The sequence below is a fragment of the Dendropsophus ebraccatus genome, chromosome 8 (assembly GCF_027789765.1).
Source record: "Dendropsophus ebraccatus isolate aDenEbr1 chromosome 8, aDenEbr1.pat, whole genome shotgun sequence".
Lineage (NCBI taxonomy): Eukaryota > Metazoa > Chordata > Amphibia > Anura > Hylidae > Dendropsophus > Dendropsophus ebraccatus.
Genome location: NC_091461.1, coordinates 2,600,517 through 2,624,953, shown reverse-complemented (window position 1 = coordinate 2,624,953; position 24,437 = coordinate 2,600,517). Strand labels below are relative to the sequence as shown.

General features: G+C 53.2%; 1 protein-coding gene across 1 annotated transcript; it reads right to left on the bottom strand.

Annotated features, from left to right (window-relative positions):
• Window positions 1-830: 830 nt before the first annotated feature.
• On the bottom strand, window positions 831-22,128 carry RPS6KB2 (ribosomal protein S6 kinase B2). The gene is made up of 15 exons (XM_069979588.1): window positions 22,020-22,128; window positions 20,459-20,493; window positions 20,267-20,387; window positions 19,194-19,262; window positions 17,715-17,862; window positions 17,254-17,311; window positions 17,079-17,179; window positions 16,884-16,974; window positions 15,219-15,309; window positions 10,820-10,927; window positions 10,677-10,739; window positions 10,510-10,587; window positions 9,887-9,991; window positions 9,712-9,806; window positions 831-2,729 (listed from the first exon to the last, which is right to left on the bottom strand). The coding sequence occupies exons 1-15, from the start codon at window positions 22,077-22,079 to the stop codon at window positions 2,618-2,620; spliced, it is 1,335 nt and encodes a 444-aa protein (XP_069835689.1). The 5' UTR covers window positions 22,080-22,128; the 3' UTR covers window positions 831-2,617.
• Window positions 22,129-24,437: the final 2,309 nt, after the last annotated feature.

Genomic DNA, 24,437 nt, shown 5'->3' with positions numbered 1-24,437 from the left:
CCCTAATTTTCTTGTTATGTGCATTTCCCTCTTGCATGCGGCAGTTGGTTTTGTATACTACGCAATGCAGCTCACATGTTCGGCTGTATTTGTTCTGCTTCTTTTTCTTATCACAAAATCTTTAATAAAATCAGATTTCACATTAAAAAAATAATTTTTACAAAAAATCAGTTGGTTCTCCTGGAGGCCACGCCCCTTCCTACTTTATTATTTACTATTATTAAGTCACTAGTGAGGGTCTAAAGAGTAAAACTTTGTAACATTGGTGACTGTAAGAAACTTGGTGCAGGTTAGTTAGCAAATTCCCTCAGTTTATTCTCACAACCTATCAGAGGATCAGCAGAATGTAGGATATTCCATCGCCCTAGTCTTATCACTTTCAGGCACTGAGATTGTGTCCATGTCGCTTATTATGTCTTTCCTCCAGATTATGCCCCTCTGTAGACTCATGCGCTGTAGATAGCAATGCACCTCTGTAGACTCGGGTCATGTGTTGTAGATAGCAATGCAGCTCCAAAGATTTGAGTCATGCGCTGTAGATAGTAATGCAGCTCTGTAGGCCCACATCATGCGCTGTAGATAGTAATACGGGTCTATAGACTCAGGTCATGCGCTGTAGATAGTAATGCAGCTCCGTAGGCCCAGGTCATGTGCTGTAGATAGTAATACAGGTCTATAGACTCATGTTATGCACTGTAGATAGTAATGCAGCTCTGAAGACTTTGGTCATGCGCTGTAGACAGTAATTAGCTGACCCCCTTTCCCTCCCTTAAAGAATTTGATGTGAAAAAAAAAAAGAATTAAAAATATACAAAACACAGGAAAAATGATTGAACTTAATAGATTTTATTTCCTCTCAGAATGCAGAACACTTCATGGTGCCAGCTGGCTGTAACACTGTCAGTAATTGCTGCTTCTTCCCCTTTCTCACGGTGTCAGATATCGGAGGAGAAGCTTTGTTGGTCACAGTGAGGTTAGGAGTTAAAGACGACTTCGGCAGGAAGACAACTTTCCACCAGTGCCCCGGGCCTATCGGTCACAGTCCAAACTTTGTCCATATTTACTAGGCTTCATTTCCTGCAGTTGTCTTCTCTACAGACGCCATCTTGAATCTTAGATTTACAGTTTCTCTTCTCTTTGTTCTTTGCTCTCTGTTCCATGAGGTTTCAGCACAGCACAGCATGATCTGGTGCCCCCCGCCCGCTGCCGACCCCGTGTGGTACAGGCCAAGTGATTACATCAGGGGTTATGGTTCACTCTGTAACTGGTTCAGCCCCAGTCTGATGTCCGGAGATCAAGAAAAAGAACATGGAGAGAGCGACACGCAAGTCTCCTTAATGGAACTCACTGAGACTTTAGGCGAGTTTCACATGGCTGTATTTCTGCCTCTGTATTACAGCCACAAGTTCTGGTCCGACAGGGTCCAACAACCTAATAATACAGACACAGAAAGCCTCATGTGAACCTGGCCCCAATTCTGTTTGAAGTTTCCTTTTAAAGGGGGCATCCAGGAGAAGATAAAGGGGTCTGGTTTTTTTTTCTGGTAAACAGCGCCAGTCATGTCTATAGGCTGGGTCAGGTACTGTGCAGGTCTATTTAGGTGAACAAATCTGAGCTGCGATACCAAGTAATGCCCATGAACTGAGAGCATCACAATCTATGGCGAATAATAAGAGAAATGATCCTTCCATGTCATCGTCACCTTTTCTTTCTTTCCAATACCTTATTTCTAACACATTGCGATAAGATACCCGTGGGTCAAGGACTCGTGGGTTATAATCGTGTTACTTTGAGATTATAAATAAATAAATGGCTTCTTCAGCAGCAGCTTGGCCAGCAGCACACTGGCATCTGTCTCCACCTTTAGTCTATAGCGCCACGTGAAGCTTCAGACTTAGTATAGAACCCGCTGTGTGTGTCCGGAACAGGTCTGAAACACGTTACCTCTGCGCGTCTGATATCTATATATCACTGCCTTATACCATGATGGATCGTGAGAGGAAGGTGCGATCACATGTTGGTTTATGTGAGCACAATCACAGTGTGTATATAAATAGGGACCACGTGGGACCATAACACCCTGCACATAGCAACAGAATCTCATTGACAGGATAGACCTTCTTATCGGATTACGGCAAAAGAGAAGCAACCTCTCTGCCCCGGCCATCACTACAGGTAAGTATATATAATAGGTGCTATAGCTCTGGTGTGACTGAGTGACGTAACCCCCTCTGCTGTGCACATCATCACCTATGTGACATCCCGCCATAGTGTATAAAGAGTTACGATCTGCTCCAGGGTCATAGGTCAACCAACAGGTGAAGCCAGTAAATGACAACACGCAAGGGCTTCCTGCAAGGGCCATTGATATTCATATATTTCCAGGAGGAATAACCAAGGAGCAACAGAGGAAAAGATGCTCCCATAGTGGTGCAGGAGACGGGTCAGGGAGGGAGACAGGGCCAGGGCAGGAGACGGGTCTTCTTTGTGCTGTATATTTCCCTGAGAGCTCTTACACAGAGTTAGGAGGCGTCTCCAGCTGCCGCTGTGCTCATCGCGTAGTGTTACGTACAAGTCGCTGGCTCATCTCAGTGTTGGGTTCGGAGGTCGGTCTGAATCATACACCTCGTCGCCCTTTAGTTTTCCGCCCTCTAGATGAAATAGGAAGCGGCTGAGAGGATTCCGGGGACTTGATCTCGTTCTCTGGGACAGATGGGAGACTTCCAGGACTGCAATGAATGAGTCACATAGCGCATTAGTCTCTAGGATTTGCTGCGTACTGCCATACATGCACTATACAAGAAGGAGTAATACAGACCGAACCAATAATACTACTGGGAAATGTACTGGACATATGAGGAAACCATCAGTAATGCCGTCTTCTCCAATGTTGCCAGTGTCTGCTGTGATGGGTTCCACTTTCCTGCAATGAACTCCTGCACCTGTGGCCTGCAATCCCATAGGGCAGCATAGTGCGGTTACTTTTCCTGCTTTGCATAATGGCCACGTGTACAGGATTTCAGAGCAAAAAAAATGACATCAGGGAACACTGGACCCATCAAAGAGGAGGGATTACTGAAACACCAGAACACCTACTCGACTTGGCCACTCCCAGCAGACATTGCCAGCATGGGGCGAGACGGGATTAAAGCCGGATGTCATTAAAGAGGATGTACCACCAGGTACATCCTCTTTAATCTGAACCCACGGATCGAACGGCGCAGTCACGGGGAAGCCGGTGCTCAAGCACTGGAGGTAGGCCGGCCCGCCCCCAGTGGGAGGGAATTCCCTCCCCTGTATGACGCGGCTCCATTGATTCTAAAGGAGCCGCCTCATACAGGGGAGGGAATTCCCTCCCACTGGGGGCGGGCCGGCCTACCTCCAGTGCTTGAGCACCGGCCAGTTACCGTGCATAGAATGGCGCCGTGCACGGGAACGGGGCCGCGGTCCGAAAAACGGACAGCGGCACTGGCTTCCCTGTGACTGCGCCGTTCGATCCGTGGGTTCAGATTAAAGAGGATGTACCTAATGGTACATCCTTTTTAACTAACATGGAAGTGGCAGGTACTGTACTGTGTTTTCTATATCATCCCTATTTCAGAACACAGAGGGTTAATCCAATTTCTATTTCCCCCAGCTACGCTATAAACACCTACAGAAACCACAACAAGCCTTACTCTGTTCTTCTGGCATACCGGGGGTTTCTTGGCCAGCCACCCCTCAGTTGTTCTTACCGTGCTGTTCAGGTGGGTCCGGCTCCAGCTGTAAGGGAGATTCTCCTTCTGGCTCTGCCAGAGTTTGGTGCCCTCAGTGAAGCCTTAGGGCCCTATTCCACCGGACGATTATCGTTCAGATTATCGTTAAATCGTTCAAATCTAAACGATAATAGTTCGGTTGAAATGCAGTTAACGATTAACGACCGAACGAGAAATCGTTCGCTTTATAAGACCTGGACCTATTTTCATCGTTGCTCGTTTGCAAATCGTTCGCATTGAATAAGACGTTGTTCGGTCGTTCACAGTAGATACAAATGCAAAAGCGAAGAAATAGCGAAGAAAAATCTGCCGCAAACACGATAATAAGTAACGATTATTGTTCCATGGAAATGAGTAAACGTTTTCAGGTCTTTTGCAATAGTGGTCGTTTGAGATCGTTAATCGTTAACGATTATGCAAACGATAATTGTCCGGTGGAATAGGGCCCTTATTCACACATCCCGTAAAATTGTCAGTGGTTGCAGATTCACGACCACGGACAATTTTAGAGCCCATGAAATCCTACGTGGGCATTCACACCATCCGTGCCGTGATCCTTGCCGCAAAAAAATAGGACAGGTCATAGTGCAGATGGCGTCACGGATGCCTCCCCCCGCTCCTGGCTCCCATCTCCCCCAATGCTTTCACTCGCTCCTGGCTCCCATCTCGCCCGCTCCCAACCCAGCACACGGATGCAATGAATAGACGCTCAGTGTTTTTCACGGAGCGGAAAAAATCACCCTCCATGAAAAACACTGGACATTTGAATACGGCCTGAGTGATTTGGTCTGGCTGTGGCTCCTCTGAGGTTCCCAATCATCCTCTGTGGTCCCTGGACTAGTGTGTGCCAGGTTACTTATACTTCTTCCTAGGGCTGGGCGATAATGGCCTAAATTAATATCGCGGTTTATCGTACATATTGCCGCGGTAACGATAAATTGAGCGATAATTGACACGCCCCCTTTTGAAAACCACACCCATTTGAAACACGACGTTTCGGCGTCTCCTATGCCATTTTCAAGTGGCACTTAGGAGACATAGGAGATGCCAGAACCCTGTGGTTTACTTATAAAGTTTGCTGCACATCATTTTATGGAATAAATCCACATTTCCACATTTGTACTACCATCAGAGTGCTGCAGAGTATTTTTTACTAGCTGATTTGATCCAAGGTCTAGGATTTGTCTGCTGGCACCCACAGTGCTGCCTATATTGTTTGCTATAGCTATCTATCGATCAACGATCGATAGATATTAGAGAGAGGAGATATATTATAGATAGATTATACAGTATATCGATAGAAGTCCTATCTGTCTATCTTGTATCTATCTACGATCTGTATATCTTCTATCTATAATATATCTCCTCTCTCATATCTTTATCTCCTATCTATATATAATCTATCGATCTAATATAGATAGATAGATTTTATATAGATAGGAGATAGATGATATATAGATAGGAGATAGATGATATACAGATAGTAGATACTAGATAGATAGGAGATGGAGGGATGGATGGAGAGATAGATAGATAAGAGATAGATATATGAGACATATCTATCTCCCTATCTATCTATCTATCTATCTATCTATAATCTAATTTCTCTCATATCAATCTATCTATTTTACCTGCTGTTCTGCCCTGACCCCCCCCCCCAGCACATACAGTTGGGGTCAGGTATGGGGTCGGCACCTCCTTGCTCCCCCGGGCACCGCTCTCTCTCTCCCGCACAGGAATCCTCCCTGTCACATATATCTGCTGTCAGTGTCCCGGGCAGAGCGTCGCACACGGCTGCTTCCAACACTGACAAATGATAACGGGCGCCGAGGATTCCTGCGCGGGACAGAGTGCGGTGCCCGGTGGAGGGAGGATGTGCTGACCTATACCTGACCCCCTGCAGCCGCTGTATGTGAGGGAGAGGGGGGGCCACGGCTCGCTGTGAGTGCAGCTTCCAGAGCCGTCCGGCAGCAGCGATGAGCGCACACTGGAGGGGGAGCTGCTACCTGGAAACAGCCTGTCGGATCTCCAGCCTTCTTCTTTACCCCCAGCAGCACTGTTATCAGTGTCCTGAGCCGAGCGTCACACATGGCGCACCCCCCCCCCCCCCCAGACAGCAGAATAGTTTTACCCAGGCCAGGCAGCGGAGGAAGAGGGACGCGAGGAAGCCTGAGTGGAGCAGAGCATGCGGCCGCTGGGTGAGGGGAGGAAAAATACCGCAGATACCGTCCTGGTAAAGTTGAGGTCGGTTAACCGACGCCAGTGACGGTATCGGTATTTTTGCGGTATACCGCCCAGCCCTACTTCTTCCACAACCATCATACCTCTGCTCTAGTTAAAGATGTTAATGATTGTGGAGGGCGAACCTAGTTCTTCTGACCTTCTGAAGGGTCAACCGCTCCTAGACTCTTATGCACTCCAAATGGGCAAAACAGGAGAAAAAGGCAGACTTGGGCTCTCGGTTTAAGGCTGTGAATAGGCTGGATCCTGGCATGGGAGTTCTCTCCCAAGGTTGATTAAGAAGGTGCCGTTTCCTCAGCCAGCCAAATAGCCGAGGTTTCGTCCCCAAGGCAGGCCTTTTCGGAGGTCCCAAGCCTATAGGAGAAATTTTCTGCAGAAATCAAAGCAGCAAAGAGCAAAATTCTAGGATGATTCTGCCCCTTCCTTCAAAAAGAAGCCGACTTCAGTGGGTGGCAAAGGCTGAGTTTCTGACGCCAACCCTGTGGTGGGGGCAGGCGGTCTTGGCTTGCTGCAGTCTGGTGTCTAACCTCATCAGACTCCAAGGTCCTGTCTGTAGATAGCAAGAACTTCTCCCTGGAAGTCTCTCCAAAAACCATTTTTCACAATCACAGGGGCCCTCACGTCTTCGGTCTCAAAGACTTTGGGACATGTATTAAGCGGCGTATTTTATTTTTTCGTCCGTTTTGCAAATAAAATATTCGCAAATAGGCACTTTCCGCCGGGTACGCCAGGGGGGCAGGGAGGTGGTGTGGAGGGGGCGGTACGGGGGGTGCGGACTCAGAGCCCACGCAATTCATCTTTAGTTTCGCCAAAAAAATACGCAGGAAACCTACTCCAGCTCTAGGATTCCTGCCGTGCGCACAGGATTTATGTAGAGGCGGGGACATTTTTAAGTCTGGCGCAGAAAACGTTGGACTAAATAAATGTCCCCCTTTGTGTTAAAGGAAGCCTTGGAAGAGGTACTACTTTATCTAAGTGGATTCGCCATTTAAAAAAAAAAAAAAAAAAAAAAAAGGGTCCTGGAGGCCTCACCTTGCCGAGTTCATTCTTGGTGAAATAATGGTTCAAGATGAAATCCATCCAGTAGTAGCTAGCGAAGGGTTGAACGGCACACTACCAATTCCCCTATCTCCCACTTGACCTCTCTTCTGCACCCCCCCCCCCCCTTCCCCAAGGTGGCAGTCGTTCTGGCACATATCTGGATGACTGTTTTGTCAAGACGATATCTCGGGAAAACTCGTAAGACATCCAGTCAACCCTAAGAACTTCAGATATGGACGTTTTATCCTCAAAGTTCAGAAGTCTTTCTTTTCTCCTGCTAGGATCTGAAAGTTTCTAGGATTCATCATCGACTCCATGGTTATGTCTGCCGGACCAGAGGACCCGGAATCTTACGTCAGAAGTCTCTTGCTCACTTTCAGGACCAGAGGCAATGGTACACTCAGTCCTGAGTTTACTGGGGCTCATGACAGAGCTGGACACTGTTCCCTGGGCTCAGGCTCACCTGAGGACGTTGCACTGGCCTTACCCAGTGCAACAGAAGGCCGTGGGGACTGGACAGTGAAACTGAGTATGAGCTTGCGCGGACAAGGTCTGTTTAGGGAAATCACTGTCCAGCATCCCTAGTCTGATTCTGACCACAGACGCGTCAGCAGTCGGTTAGGGGGGCTTACCTGGATAGTAGGTGGGTGCAAAGAAACTGGTCCAGACTGAAGACCTGGTACTCATCCAATTGCAATGAACAGTATGCGATGTGCCTAGCCGGTGTTACTTTCTTCCTCTGGTCCGCCACCGCAGCTTTCTGATTCAGTGGGACAACCTGCCAGCGGTCTTTTATGTAAAGAAACAGGGTGGAACAAGATTGTCGCAGTTGATGGAAGATGGAACAGGCTGATGTCCTGGGCAGAGGTTCATCTCCGCGATCTCCATACAGTTCACATAAGCGGGTCCTCATCATTCATGGAGATTTTCTCAGCAGAGAACGAGTCCAGCAGAGTTAGCCCAAGTCTCCCTCAACCAGACCTGCAGAGCGCCTTCCTGGACATCTCCGGCCAGGGCGTCTGTAAAGAACTAAATGCTGGATCTCCTGCCTAATGGAGAGGCGTCCTCCAGCAGGCGTGTAAGGAGATTGGAGATTTCCTAAATTCCCCCCCATTTTTTTTCACTGCTGCTTATATCCCTCTGTGTGCCGCCAAAGGGACGAAATGGAAAGTTCAAACTTTCTTACTGAGATTTCTTCTTCATTCCCAAGACGGCACAAATGTAAATTAAGTATAGTATAGTAGCATACCCCACAGCGTGTGGTGGTTTCTGGGGGTGTTTATAGCAGTGTGTGTGTGTAGGGGGGGCTGTACCACCATGGTTATTAGCATAACTGAGTGTTAAATCACCTAAACTGTGCTATATGTTCTTCTGGTAGTAGGAAATGAGAAGTCGGATTAACCCTCTGTGAGCCGCCCTGGGTGTCACAATGTAATTAATAAGGTAAATGACTGCACCAGAAATAGCATATTACTTATCAATGCAGAACAGATAGAGAGATAGATAGGAGAGAGAGAAATATAGAAGGTCACCGCAGCACTTCAATAAGGTTCAATGTGATTATTTCACCCAGGCAGTGAGCTCAAAAAATCACATTGAACCTTATTGAAGTCCTGCGGTGACCTTCTATATTTAGTTCAAGCCGGTTTGGTCACATACGGACACACTGCTTGGCACTATTTATTTTCGTTTCTGAGTGCTGCGTTTATATTCCTACAGGGGAGATAGATAGATAGATAGGAGATAGATGAGATGAGCGAACCTCGAGCATGCTCGAGTGTTCAGTATTTGATTAGCGGTGGCTGCTGAAGTTGGATAAAGCCCTAAGGCTATGTGGAAATCATGGATATAGTCATTGGCTGTTTCCATGTTTTCCAGACAACCTTAGAGCTTTATCCAAGTTCAGCAGCCCCAGCTAATGAAATACCGAACGTTCGGGTTCGGATCGACTCGAACCCAATTCGCTCATCTCTAATAGATAGGAGATAGATAGATACATAGGAGATGGATAGATAGATCGATAGATAGATCGATAGATAGATAGGAGATAGATAGAATACAAAATATGAATATGCTACAAACACATAAACCACAACAGGATGCTAAGAAGGTTAGCGCAGGAAGCCGTACAGCACCGCCAGCATTGTACAGGCGGCAGCAGACAGCGAGGACCACACTGGGGACGTGGGTGGAAACGTATTGTAAGACAGAACGTGCAGCGTCAGCGTCCCAGCCCCCCAGGAAGGAAGTGAGCGGCCACACATCACATTCATCTCCTTAAAGGGGCTGACTACTGGGATATGCCCCCCCCCACAATGTCTGACCACCCCCCACTGATAGTTAATGGCCTCAGGAACATATGGTCCAGTCCTTCACGACCTCATCCTGATTACATTGTCTCCAGCTCCTCTGCAGAGCTATGTGTCTCCATGGTTACAGATTACACACACCACCCACGTCCTACATACATGTATTTAATCAGATACAAGGACTGAATACCTGTGATGGCATACTCTGACTACACAGGCTTAGTTTGTAGTCTGTTACCATGGACGCATAGGAACTGTAACACATAGGAACACAAAAAAGAAGGGAATTTTCACAAGATCCCTCCCACCACAATGCACAACACACGCGACCACCACATCACTAAAAGAGAGAGGCCAGGACGCACCTCTGTGGTAGGGGTCGGGGTGACTGATGCCACGACTGGAAGCTGAAGACCTCGCGGAGACTGTCCAGAACCGATGGCGCGATGTACGTGAAACCCTAAAGCCACGGAGAGGAGAAAAAACAATAAGACGACAATAATACATGACAATCGCTCAACCACATGAGCCATCACCTACCAAGAAGGCCTGGTTGGCGCTCTCACTGATGCCGGCGTCAGGACTGTCTATAGGAGTCTGTCTGGTGAAGTGAGTTCCAAAGTGACTGGCATCGTCCTCAGAAAGCTGCAAGAAACACCGATACTGGCCATCATCCATCCTGCAAACTAAACTCCCCCCACCTCCTGGGCCAGTATATGTAGTGCTGACTATAAGAGGGCGGGACACGCAGAGGACACGCCCACCACATTGCCCTTCATCACGGCTATACATCCAGCACCGCTCATCAGACCCTCCTGCCACCCCCGCTCCCCTCCATCTCCATAGGCTGGTACGCATGGCCCCTATTTCTCCCCCCCCCCCATCCGCTGGCTCTGCCTCTCAGACCGGCCTGCCCCTCTCCAGCTCCGTTCCTCAGACTGGTCTGCTTGCCCCCTACCCGCCTCCTCCCCAACTTCCGTCAGATGCCCCCTACCCCCCCCCCCCCATCTCTGCTCCTCAGACTGGCCTGCTGCCCCCTTGGCTCCGCTCTTCAGAACCCCCTGCCCCTCTCCGGCTCTGCTCTTTGGACTGGCCTGCTTGCCGCCTACCCCCCTAGCACCGCTCATCCCACCCCCTGCCCCCCTCCCCCTCCGTATACTTACCAGGTTGGGCTTGTATGGTGGCTCTAGTTTACACTGCAGAAGATCCTCCCAGTGGATGTGTCTGAAGAACCGATGCTTCTGTAATAAAAGGAACAAAAGACACTACATGAAGTGACATCTCCAACCTCAGAGAGCCGAGAAGATGACCGAGGAGCGACCACCGGCACCTGAATGTCCGCAACGTCAGCCTGTCCAGACCCCAGCCTCTGAGCCGGATTCTTCTTCAGGAGCTGGAAGAAAACAATGGCGGATGAAAGGCGAGAGGAAGGAAGAAGATAACGGGAGAAGCAGGGAGGATGGGATACGTCACCTTCTTTAGGAGGTCGCTGGCGTCTGGGGTAAGATACGGCGGGAAAGATGGCTTCCCCTTCAGGATCCTGTCAATGATCTTCTTCCGGTTGTTTCCTGTAAAGGGAGGCTGGAAATACAGGAGAAGATGGGACAAAAAAAGACGAACATGTGACAGCTGAGTAATACCGCGCACCAGAGTTATAAGAGCCGAGTTACACCGCACACCGAGTGACATGGCATCTGCATCTCACCGCACAGCAGAGACATGGGAGCCGTGTTACACCGCACAGCAGAGACAGAGACATGGGAGCCAAATCACATCGCACAACAGAGACACCACAGCCAAATAATACCGCGCACCAGAGGTATAAGAGCCGCGTTACACCGCGCACCAGAGGTATAAGAGCCGCGTTACAACGCACACTGAGTGACATGGAATCTGCATCACACAGCAGAGACATGGGAGCCACATCACACCGCACAGCAGAGACATGGGAGCCGCGTTATACCGCACAGCAGAGACATGGGAGCCGTGTTATACCGCACAGCAGAGACATGAGAGCCGCGTTATACCGCACAGCAGAGACATGGGGGCCGTGTTATACCGCACAGCAGAGACATGGGAGCCGGTGTTATACCGCACAGCAGAGACACGGGAGCCGCGTTATACCACACAGCAGAGACATGGGAGCCGTGATATACCGCACAGCAGAGACATGGGAGCCGTGTTATACCGCACAGCAGAGACATGAGAACCGCGTTATACCGCACAGCAGAGACATGGGAGCCGTGTTATACCGCACAGCAGAGACATGGGAGCCGGTGTTATACCGCATAGCAGAGACATGGGAGCCGGTGTTATACCGCACAGCAGAGACATGGGAGCCGGTGTTATACCGCACAGCAGAGACATGGGAGCCGGTGTTATACTGCACAGCAGAGACATGGGAGCCGGTGTTATACTGCACAGCAGAGACATGGGAGCCGGTGTTATACCGCACAGCAGAGACATGGGAGCCGGTGTTATACCGCACAGCAGAGACATGGGAGCCGGTGTTATACTGCACAGCAGAGACATGGGAGCCGGTGTTATACTGCACAGCAGAGACATGGGAGCCGGTGTTATACTGCACAGCAGAGACATGGGAGCCGGTGTTATACTGCACAGCAGAGACATGGGAGCCGGTGTTATACTGCACAGCAGAGACATGGGAGCCGGTGTTATACCGCACAGCAGAGACATGGGAGCCGTGTTATACCGCACAGCAGGGATGGTCCGGGATGGACCCACTAGGGATGGTCCGAACAGAGTTCGGTTTCGTACTAACCCGAACCCTCGGTAATGATTCGCGCTGTCTGCCCGCTCCGTGGAGCAGGCGGATCCAGCGGGAGGACCGCCTGGAAAACTGGGATACAGCCATAGCCATAGGCTGTATCCCAGTTTTCCAGGCGTTACTCCCTCTGGATCCGCCCGCTCCACGGAGCGGGCAGACAGCGGGAATCTGCTGCCGAGCGTTCGGGTTCATACGAACCCGAACCTCGGCAGGTTCGGACCATCCCTAGGAGCCACATCACACCGCACAGCAGAGACATGAGAGCCGCGTTATACCGCACAGCAGAGACATGGGAGCCTTGATATACCGAACAGCAGAGACAGAGACATGGGAGCCACATCACACCGCACAGCAGAGACATGGGAGCCGCGATATACCGCACAGCAGAGACAGAGACATGGGAGCCACATCACACCGCACAGCAGAGACATGAGAGCCGCGTTATACCGCACAGCAGAGACATGGGAGCCTTGATATACCGAACAGCAGAGACAGAGACATGGGAGCCACATCACACCGCACAGCAGAGACATGGGAGCCTTGATATACCGAACAGCAGAGACAGAGACATGGGAGCCACATCACACCGCACAGCAGAGACATGGGAGCCGCGATATACCGCACAGCAGAGACATGGGAGCCGCGTTATACCGCACAGCAGAGACATGGGAGCCGGTGTTCCACCGCACAGCAGAGACATGAGAGCCGGTGTTATACTGCACGGCAGAGACATGGGAGCCGCGTTATACCGCACAGCAGAGACATGGGAGCCGGTGTTCCACCGCACAGCAGAGACATGGGAGCCACATCACACCGCACAGCAGAGACATGAGAGCCGGTGTTATACTGCACAGCAGAGACATGGGAGCCGGTGTTATACTGCACAGCAGAGACATGGGAGCCGGTGTTATACTGCACAGCAGAGACATGGGAGCCGGTGTTATACTGCACAGCAGAGACATGGGAGCCGCGTTATACCGCACAGCAGAGACATGGGAGCCACATCACACCGCACAGCAGAGACATGAGAGCCGCGTTATACCGCACAGCAGAGACATGGGAGCCACATCACACCGCACAGCAGAGACATGAGAGCCGCGTTATACCGCACAGCAGAGACATGGGAGCCACATCACACCGCACAGCAGAGACATGGGAGCCGCGTTATACCGCACAGCAGAGACAGAGACATGGGAGCCACATCACACCGCACAGCAGAGACATGGGAGCCGGTGTTATACTGCACAGCAGAGACATGGGAGCCGCGTTATACCGCACAGCAGAGACATGGGAGCCACATCACACCGCACAGCAGAGACATGGGAGCCACATCACACCGCACAGCAGAGGCATGGGAGCCACATCACACCGCACAGCAGAGACATGGGAGCCACATCACACCGCACAGCAGAGACATGGGAGCCACATCACACCGCACAGCAGAGACATGAGAGCCGCGTTATACCGCACAGCAGAGACATGGGAGCCACATCACACCGCACAGCAGAGACATGAGAGCCGCGTTATACCGCACAGCAGAGACATGGGAGCCACATCACACCGCACAGCAGAGACATGGGAGCCGGTGTTCCACCGCACAGCAGAGACATGGGAGCCGGTGTTATACTGCACAGCAGAGACATGGGAGCCGGTGTTATACTGCACAGCAGAGACATGGGAGCCGGTGTTATACTGCACAGCAGAGACATGGGAGCCGGTGTTATACTGCACAGCAGAGACATGGGAGCCGGTGTTACACTGCACAGCAGAGACATGGGAGCCACATCACACCGCACAGCAGAGACATGGGAGCCGGTGTTATACCGCACAGCAGAGACATGGGAGCCGGTGTTATACCGCACAGCAGAGACATGGAAGCCGGTGTTATACCGCACAGCAGAGACATGGGAGCCGGTGTTATACTGCACAGCAGAGACATGGGAGCCGGTGTTATACTGCACAGCAGAGACATGGGAGCCGGTGTTATACTGCACAGCAGAGACATGGGAGCCGGTGTTACACTGCACAGCAGAGACATGGGAGCCACATCACACCGCACAGCAGAGACATGGGAGCCGGTGTTATACCGCACAGCAGAGACATGGGAGCTGGTGTTATACCGCACAGCAGAGACATGGAAGCCGGTGTTATACTGCACAGCAGAGACATGGGAGCCGGTGTTATACCGCACAGCAGAGACATGGGAGCCGGTGTTATACCGCACAGCAGAGACATGGGAGCCGGTGTTATACTGCACAGCAGAGACATGGGAGCCGGTGTTATACTGCACAGCAGAGACATGGGAGCCGGTGTTACACTGCACAGCAGAGACATGGGAGCCACATCACACCGCACAGCAGAGACATGGGAGCCGGTGTTATACTGCACAGCAGAGACATGGGAGCCGGTGTTATACTGCACAGCAGAGACATGGGAGCCGGTGTTATACCGCACAGCAGAGACATGGGAGCCACATCACACCGCACAGCAGAGACATGGGAGCCACATCACACCGCACAGCAGAGACATGGGAGCCACATCACACCGCACAGCAGAGACATGGGAGCTGGTGTTATACTGCACAGCAGAGACATGGGAGCCACATCACACCGCACAGCAGAGACATGGGAGCCACATCACACCGCACAGCAGAGACATGGGATCTAAATCACACCGCACAGCAGAGACATGAAAGCCGTATCATACCACACAGTGGAGACACGAGTTTATTTTATACCGCATAGTGGAGACACAGGAGTTGTGTTATACCGCACACTAAAGAAAAACCTAGTAAGGACTCCCAAGTACATAAAGCTTCTATGTGAGAACAGACTGTGTCATGGTGACCGATCCATCTGGAGTTTATCGCTCGTACATTATAACATTGTATTTCTTTACTGGGATTATAAAAAGTAAATAAAAGTAATAACAAAAAAAAGCCACTACATACTATAATATACTGATAACAGCAAAAACTGTAATAACCTAAAGCAACAAAGTTATCTGATCACGTTACAACAAACGTAACAATAAGTTGTCAGGATTCGAGCTCGATAAACACAAAATATGGAGAGCGTCACTCACGGAGCCGGTCAGCATGTCGTAGAGCAGGATGCCCAGGCTCCACCAGTCCACCGCACGGTTGTATCCCTTGTGTGCCACAATCTCTGGAGCCCTGGAGGAAGATGGGAAAGGCGAGCCATGGTGAACGAGAAGGCGCTGCGCCAGCCTTAACCCCTTGTGTGCCGGCCAGGGGATCAAACCAGTCACGCGTTTCGGGATCGGGCATGCTGGATATCAAATCTTCTTTGTTCTTGGGGGCATATGCCGTCACCAGAGGAGTCTTTCACCTCTCTCCACTGCGGACACACTCACATTTAGGGACAATTATCGTTCGAAAAATAGTTATAACTTTCGGATTCAAACGATAATCTTTCCCTATAATTGCAGGCAACAATGACTAACAAAAAATCGTTAATCGCTTGTTTGGAATTAGACCTAAAATCATTGCTGATCGTTCACAGATCATTCGGTGTAATAACACGTTGTCTGGTCGGTCCCATAGGTGGAATCGCTCTGAAACAAACGATCAGTGAGGACAAGATGACCGCAAGAACAACCGCAAGCAACCACTACCGCTTCAGGTAATTGGGGGGATGATTTCATGTTGTCTGAGATCGTTAATCGTTGGAAAATCGCTTTGTCTACTAGGACCCATAGGAAATCTTTCACGACAGTCTACTCCATCTGATCCCAGCAAATGACGGAACGATGAGGAGTCACAGCGAACGATGAGTGAACGAACGCGGAATCACAGCGAACGATGAGTGAACGAACGCGGAATCACAGCGAACAATGAGTGAACGAACGCGGAATCACAGCGAACAATGAGTGAACGAACGCGGAATCACAGCGAACAATAAGTGAACGAACGCGGAATCACAGCGAACAATGAGTGAACTAACGCGGAATCACATCGAACAATGAGTGAACGAACGCAGAATCACAACGAACAATGAGTGAACGAACGCGGAATCACAGCGAACAATGAGTGAACTAACGCGGAATCACAGCGAACAATGAGTGAACTAACGCGGAATCACATCGAACAATGAGTGAACGAACGCGGAATCACAGCGAACAATGAGTGAACGAACGCGGAATCACAGCGAACAATGAGTGAACGAACGCGGAATCACAGCGAACAATGAGTGAACGAACGCGGAATCACAGCGAACAATGAGTGAACGAACGCGGAATCACAGCGAACAATGAGTGAACTAACGCGGAATCACATCGAACAATGAGTGAACGAACGCGGAATCACATCGAACAATGAGTGAACGAACGCAGAATCACATCGAACGATGAGTGAACGAACGCGGAATCACAGCGAACAATGAGTGAACAAACGCAGAATCACAGCGAGCGATTAACGATGACTTTGGTGTCAGCTCCAAACGATTTCTCGTTAGTCGTTCGATTTTGTTGCTGCATCTACACAAAACTTATTGTTTAAATTCAACAATATAACGATAATTTGCACGATAATCGCCCTGTGTAATAGGGCCCTTAGTTAGGATGAGCGTGCACGTGTATACAGGGATAAAGAGAGAGAGCGGCCGGCTAACGTGCCTGACTGGAGATGCCTGACCGCTGCGATCATGTGATGTATATCGATGGTGGCGGCAAGCTAGAGATAAGGAAAATCTACAGACTATAACGGGCAGTATACAGGAGAGAGCGTACATATACTCCACCGTCCCGCAGAAGGTGTGCGTCACACTGTCTCCGTGAATCGACTCCTTGCACATCCCGAAGTCCGTAAGCTTGATGTGACCTAAAGAGTCAGAAGAGAAGTTATCGACAGCGTTGCGACCGGACACGGGGGGATGACAGAGCGGCGGTGCAGGAGGCACAGCTGTGTTACCGACACACACTCACCGTGTGCGCTCAGCATGACGTTCTCTGGTTTCAGATCCCTGTAGATGATCCCCAGGGAGTGCAGGTGGCCAAGAGCGAGGGTGATTTCCGCCAAGTAGAAGCTAGGCAACAAAATAAGGCTCAGAAACAAAGCTACCGTGCCACGGCCGCACGGAGAGGGGGCGGAGCCACATACCAGGCCGTGTCCTCCATGAAGATCCCCTCACGCTCCAAGTGCAGGAACAGCTCCCCACCTGCCGCAGAGAAGACGACATAGAAGTTACCAGGGCAATGGGAGGTCGGAAAGCTGCCCCACTGCTCCTGGAGACAACGCAACGGAGGGGGGGGGGGGGCTGGGGTCGGGGGGAACACCGCCACAACTACACGGGGGGTATGGGTTGAACACCGCTATGCTACAGATCTGGAGGTAATTGCTCCCCCCGCCTCTGCTTGCTGTCATTATTAGGAGTGTCCTGGTCAGGTGATCACACAGATGCGCGGCTTGTTGGCGTGCACATAGAAGAGCGGCACACCTGTATGATCACATGACCAGGACAGTATACAGGAAGTAAACCATGACCAAATACCAGGCTGGGTCACCTGCGTTATGTTTTTCGTTCCAGCAGTATACGTGTGGGGGGGGGGGGGGGGACTCACCGCTCAGACACTCCAGGATCAGGTAGAGCTTCCCATGCGTCTGGAAGGCGTACATCAGGTCTACGATGAAGGGGTGGCGGACTGCCTCCAGGACGCTGCGCTCGGCTGTCGCATGTTCCGTGTCCTTAGCGTGACAGATGAGCCGTGCCTGAAGAAAGACAAAGTCACATAATGGGGGGAGGAGCGCAGGTAAGACCGCCATACAGGGGGCTGTACCCCCACAACACTCACCGCCCTACGGGGGGCTGCACCCGCACAACACTCACCGCCATACAGGGGGCTGTACCCCCACAACACTCACCGCCATACAGGGGGCTGCACCCCCACAACACTCACCGCTCTACAGGGGGCTGCACCCGTACAACATTCACCGCCATACAGGGGTCTGCACCAGTACAACACTCACCGCCCTACGGGGGGCTGCACCCGCATAACACTCACCGCCATACAGGGGGCTGCACCCTCACAACACTCACCGCCCTACAGGGGGCTGCACCCTCACAACACTCACCGCTCCGCACCCGTACAACACTCACCACCATACAGGGGGCTGCACCAGCACAACACTCACCGCCCTACGGGGGGCTGCACCCACATAACACTCACCGCCCTACAGGGGGCTACACCCTCACAACACTCACCGCTCCGCACCCGCACAACACTCACCACCATACAGGGGGCTGCACCAGCACAACAATCACCACCACACAGGGGGCTGCACCCTCACAACACTCACCGCTCCGCACCCGCACAACACTCACCACCATACAGGGGGCTGCACCCTCACAACACTCACCACTTCGCACCCGCACAGCACTCACCGCTCTACAGGGGGCTGCACCCTCACAACACTCACCACTTCGCACCAGCACAACACTCACCACCACACAGGGGGCTGCACCCGCACAACACTCACTGCTCTACAGGGAGCTGCACCCGCACAGGACGCTGCGCTTTGGCTGACGCATGTTCCGTGTCCTTAGCATGACTTTATGGCTGTATAATCGGTGTGAGAAAAAAGGAAAAATTGGCAGCACATCTATGACTCTGTTCACACTGCAGGTTGCACGCTGCTTGTGGCTTAAGTACAGACAAAAAAACAGAAGGTGCAGCAGCAACCCACAGGTGCAGGGGCTTACCGTATATACTCCTCCCAGCGTACACACGGTAAACACCTGCTCTGTAGATAGATTTAATATCTACAGAGCAGGTGTTTACCGTGTGTACGCTGGGAGGAGTATATACGGTAAGCCCCTGCATCTGTGGGTTGCTGTTGAACCTTCTGTTTTTTTTGGCTATAATCAGTGTGGGCACTGTATGGCGGTATAATTGGTGTGGGCACTGTATGGCGGTATAATTGGTGTGGGCACTGTATGGCGGTATAATCGGTGTGGGCACTGTATGGCGGTATAATCGGTGTGGGCACAGTCTGGGGGTCCCTCCTGTCCGCTTCTCGGTATTTTTATCCAGAATCTTCACCTTCTGTAAAACCTTCATAGCAAAGATTCTTCCTGAATTGGATCCGGTCACCTTCTTCACCTGGAAGACCTAGAGAGAAGGAACATGAGGAAGAGGGGCTATACCGCCCTATGGTATCACCACCTGATACTGCTACACCGCCCTATGGTATCACCACCTGATACTGCTACACCGCCCTATGGTATCACTCAGTACTGCTACACCGCCCTATGGTATCACTCAGTACTGCTACACCGCCCTATGGTATCACTCAGTACTGCTACACCGCCCTATGGTATCACTCAGTACTGCTACACCGCCCTATGGTATCACTCAGTACTGCTACACCGCCCTATGGTATCACTCAGTACTGCTACACCGCCCTATGGTATCACTCAGTACTGCTACACCGCCCTATGGCATCACTCAGTACTGCTACACCTCCCTATGGTATCACTCAGTACTGCTACACCGCCCTATGGTATCACTCAGTACTGCTACACCGCCCTATGGTATCACTCAGTACTGCTACACCGCCCTATGGTATCACTCAGTACTGCTACACCGCCCTATGGTATCACTCAGTACTGCTACACCGCCCTATGGTATCACTCAGTACTGCTACACCGCCCTATGGTATCACTCAGTACTGCTACACCGCCCTATGGTATCACTCAGTACTGCTACACCGCCCTATGGTATCACTCAGTACTGCTACACCGCCCTTTGGTATCACTCAGTACTGCTACACCGCCCTTTGGTATCACTCAGTACTGCTACACCGCCCTTTGGTATCACTCAGTACTGCTACACCGCCCTTTGGTATCACTCAGTACTGCTACACCGCCCTTTGGTATCACTCAGTACTGCTACACCGCCCTTTGGTATCACTCAGTACTGCTACACCGCCATTTGGTATCACTCAGTACTGCTACACCGCCCTTTGGTATCACTCAGTACTGCTTCCAGCATCGCTCCGATCTTATTACCCTTATGAGATGGAACCACTGTGGGCGCTACAGGGGTATCTGGGGCATCAAGCAGGACACTCCTCTATGGTCCATGGTGGGGGGCGTCAGGGTGCGGGCACTCACCTTCCCGTAGCTGCCCCGGCCCAGCACGCGCAGGATGTGGAAGCATTGAGGGGAGAGGGTCTCCTGCCCCGGGCACATCCGGCTGTCAGCAAGGTCATACTCCGTGCAGGAAGAGTCCGACCTAAGAGACAGCGGGAGTCAGGACCCCCGCACCAGGACAGGATGGGGGTAACAGGGGGCGGCCATACTTACACGTCCGAGAAGCCCGCCACCTCAGAGTCCTCATCCTGGAGGAGACAAGAAGATGATTCAGCAAGATCTACAACCCCCCACCAGGACCCCCGGGATCTATACCACCCACCACCAGGACCCCCAGGATCTATACCCCACCACCACCAGGACCCCCAGGATCTAATACCCCTCCCTCATAGTGACCACACACCAGGACCTCCGGGATCTATAATCTCCCCCCCCAATACAACCATAGTGATCACCCACCAAGGCACCCGGGGGAAGTCCGATCCTGGTCTCGCTGTATACGCCCCCCCGTCCGGCAGGCGCCTCGCTCTATACGCCCCCCGTCCGGCAGGCGCCTCGCTGTATACGCCCCCCGTCGGGCAGGCGCCTCGCTGTATACGCCCCCCGTCCGGCAGGCGCCTCGCTGTATACGCCCCCCGTCCGGCAGGCGCCTCGCTGTATACGCCCCCCGTCCGGCAGGCGCCTCGCTGTATACGCCCCCCAGTCCGGCAGGCGCCTCGCTGTATACGCCCCCCGTTCGGCAGGCGCCTCGCTCTATACGCCCCGCGTCAGGCAGGCGCCTCGCTCTATACGCCCCGCAGGCGCCTCGCTGTATACGCCCCCCAGTCCGGCAGGCACCTCGCTGTATACGCCCGTCCGGCAGGCGCCTCGCTGTATACGCCCCCCGTCCGGCAGGCGCCTCGCTCTATACGCCCCCCCGTCCGGCAGGCGCCTCGCTCTATACGCCCCCCGTCCGGCAGGCGCCTCGCTCTATACGCCCCCCCGTCCGGCAGGCGCCTCGCTCTATACGCCCCCCGTCCGGCAGGCGCCTCGCTCTATACGCCCCCCCGTCCGGCAGGCGCCTCGCTCTATACGCCCCCCGTCCGGCAGGCGCCTCGCTCTATACGCCCCCCGTCCGGCAGGCGCCTCGCTCTATACGCCCCCCGTCCGGCAGGCGCCTCGCTGTATACGCCCCCCGTCCGGCAGGCGCCTCGCTCTATACGCCCCCCGTCCGGCAGGCGCCTCGCTCTATACGCCCCCCGTCCGGCAGGCGCCTCGCTCTATACGCCCCCCGTCCGGCAGGCGCCTCGCTCTATACGCCCCCCGTCCGGCAGGCGCCTCGCTGTATACGCCCCCCGTCCGGCAGGCGCCTCGCTCTATACGCCCCCCGTCCGGCAGGCGCCTCGCTCTATACGCCCCCCGTCCGGCAGGCGCCTCGCTGTATACGCCCCCCGTCCGGCAGGCGCCTCGCTGTATACGCCCCGCGTCCGGCAGGCGCCTCGCTGTATACGCCCCCCGTCCGGCAGGCGCCTCGCTGTATACGCCCGTCCGGCAGGCGTCACTTTGGATATATAATATATGTCGGTCCGGTTGGGTTCCTGTGTGAGGAGAAGCAGCACGGCAGACTGTAATGTGAACAGTCCCCGATGTGTCTGCGATATCAGGGACAGCACACGTCACACATATAACTAATAACACAGTTTATAATCTCCAGGACCCCCCGGACCCCCAGAGACACAGCCCACCAATGAGCGGCCTGCCCCGCCCCCTCTACAGCCCTAGCCCCGCCCCTCACCGGCTCGTTCTCGTCGCTCTTCTCCTCGGTCTCCAGGTCCAAGTCGAACACGGCGGCCATGACGGCGGTACCGGAACAGAAAGGCCGAGCGTCTTCCGGGGAGCGGCAGATATCGGGAGCGGAGCTGAGCGGACACAGCCCGCTTCCTGTCCCCGGCGGGAGCGGCGGTGCCGGGCTACGACAAGATGGCGGCGGTGCGCGGGACGAGGTCACGTGAGGCGCCGGCGTACTGTGAGGGCTCGGGCGCTGGTTACATTGAGGGTCTGAGGCGTTTTCTGAACTGACAGCAGCTTGGTGTAATGCGGCCTTATTCCTGTCATGTTACATGGTCTGTGGGAGGAGGCGTCATGGCGCCCTGGTTTGTAGGATTTAGTGTTCATGGCGCCTGATGTCTGCATGCTGCCCGGTGCCCCTCCCGGTATGGGGTCCTCTGCCCGGTGCCCCTCCCGGTATGGGGTCCTCTGCCTGGTGCCCCCCCCCCCATTATGAGGTCGTCCTCTGCCCGGTGACCCCCAGTATCAGGTCCTCTGCCCGGTGAGGGGGGGGGGGGGGGGGGGGGCGAGACAGAATGGCAGAGGGGCAAAGTGCATCATTGTTCTTATGGTCCGGCCATCATTATAAATAAGGCAGTGCAGGTAAGGGGGGGGGGGGCGGGGTATTACATAGGGAGAGAGGAGCCTGCCCGCCAGGTATTACATACGGAGAGAGGAGCCTGCCCGCCAGGTATTACATAGGGAGAGAGGAGCCTGCCCGCCAGGCCTTACATAGGGAGAGAGGAGCCTGCCCGCCAGGTATTACATAGGGAGAAAGGAGCCTGCCCGCCAGGTATTACATAGGGAGGGAGGAGCCTGCCCGCCAGGTATTACATAGGGAGAGAGGAGCCTGCCCGCCAGGTATTACATAGGGAGAGAGGAGCCTGCCCGCCAGGTATTACATAGGGAGAGAGGAGCCTGCCCGCCAGGTATTACATACGGAGAGAGGAGCCTGCCCGCCAGGTATTACATAGGGAGAGAGGAGCCTGCCCGCCAGGCCTTACATAGGGAGAGAGGAGCCTGCCCGCCAGGTATTACATAGGGAGAAAGGAGCCTGCCCGCCAGGTATTACATAGGGAAAGAGGAGCCTGCCCGTCAGGTATTACATAGGGAGAGAGGAGCCTGCCCGCCAGGCCTTACATAGGGAGAAAGGAGCCTGCCCGCCAGGTATTACATAGGGAGAGAGGAGCCTGCCCGCCAGGCCTTACATAGGGAGAGAGGAGCCTGCCCGCCAGGTATTACATAGGGAGAGAGGAGCCTGCCCGCCAGGCCTTACATAGGGAGAGAGGAGCCTGCCCGCCAGGTATTACATAGGGAGAAAGGAGCCTGCCCGCCAGGTATTACATAGGGAGAGAGGAGCCTGCCCGCCAGGTATTACATAGGGAGAGAGGAGCCTGCCCGCCAGGTATTACATAGGGAGAGAGGAGCCTGCCCGCCAGAGCTTACATAGGGAGAGAGGAGCCTGCCCGCCAGGTATTACATAGGGAGAGAGGAGCCTGCCCGCCAGGTATTACATAGGGAGAGAGGAGCCTGCCCGCCAGGTATTACATAGGGAGAGAGGAGCCTGCCCGCCAGAGCTTACATAGGGAGAGAGGAGCCTGCCCGCCAGGTATTACATAGGGAGAGAGGAGCCTGCCCGCCAGGTATTACATAGGGAGAGAGGAGCCTGCCCGCCAGGTATTACATACGGAGAGAGGAGCCTGCCCGCCAGGTATTACATAGGGAGAGAGGAGCCTGCCCGCCAGGTATTACATAGGGAGAGAGGAGCCTGCCCGCCAGGTATTACATAGGGAGAGAGGAGCCTGCCCGCCAGGTATTACATAGGGAGAGAGGAGCCTGCCCGCCAGGTATTACATAGGGAGAGAGGAGCCTGCCCGCCAGGTATTACATAGGGAGAGAGGAGCCTGCCCGCCAGAGATTACATAGGGAGAGAGGAGCCTGCCCGCCAGGTATTACATAGGGAGAGAGGAGCCTGCCCGCCAGGTATTACATACGGAGAGAGGAGCCTGCCCGCCAGGTATTACATAGGGAGAGAGGAGCCTGCCCGCCAGGTATTACATACGGAGAGAGGAGCCTGCCCGCCAGGTATTACATAGGGAGAGAGAAGCCTGCCCGCCAGGTATTACATAGGGAGAGAGGAGCCTGCCCGCCAGGTATTACATAGGGAGAGAGGAGCCTGCCCGCCAGGTATTACATAGGGAGAGAGGAGCCTGCCCGCCAGGTATTACATACGGAGAGAGGAGCCTGCCCGCCAGGTATTACATAGGGAGAGAGGAGCCTGCCCGCCAGGTATTACATAGGGAGAGAGGAGCCTGCCCGCCAGAGATTACATAGGGAGAGAGGAGCCTGCCCGCCAGGTATTACATAGGGAGAGAGGAGCCTGCCC

Coding starts and splice junctions, on each gene's coding strand:
- RPS6KB2 (XM_069979588.1), bottom strand. CDS start 22,079: ATGGCCGCCGTGTTCGACTTGGACCTGGAGACCGAGGAGAAGAGCGAC. Junction 20,494..22,019: donor AGAGCGACGAGAACGAGCCG/GTGAGGGGCGGG, acceptor TGTCTCCTCCAG/GATGAGGACTCTGAGGTGGC. Junction 19,263..20,266: donor GCCGGGGCAGCTACGGGAAG/GTGAGTGCCCGC, acceptor CCTTCTCTCTAG/GTCTTCCAGGTGAAGAAGGT.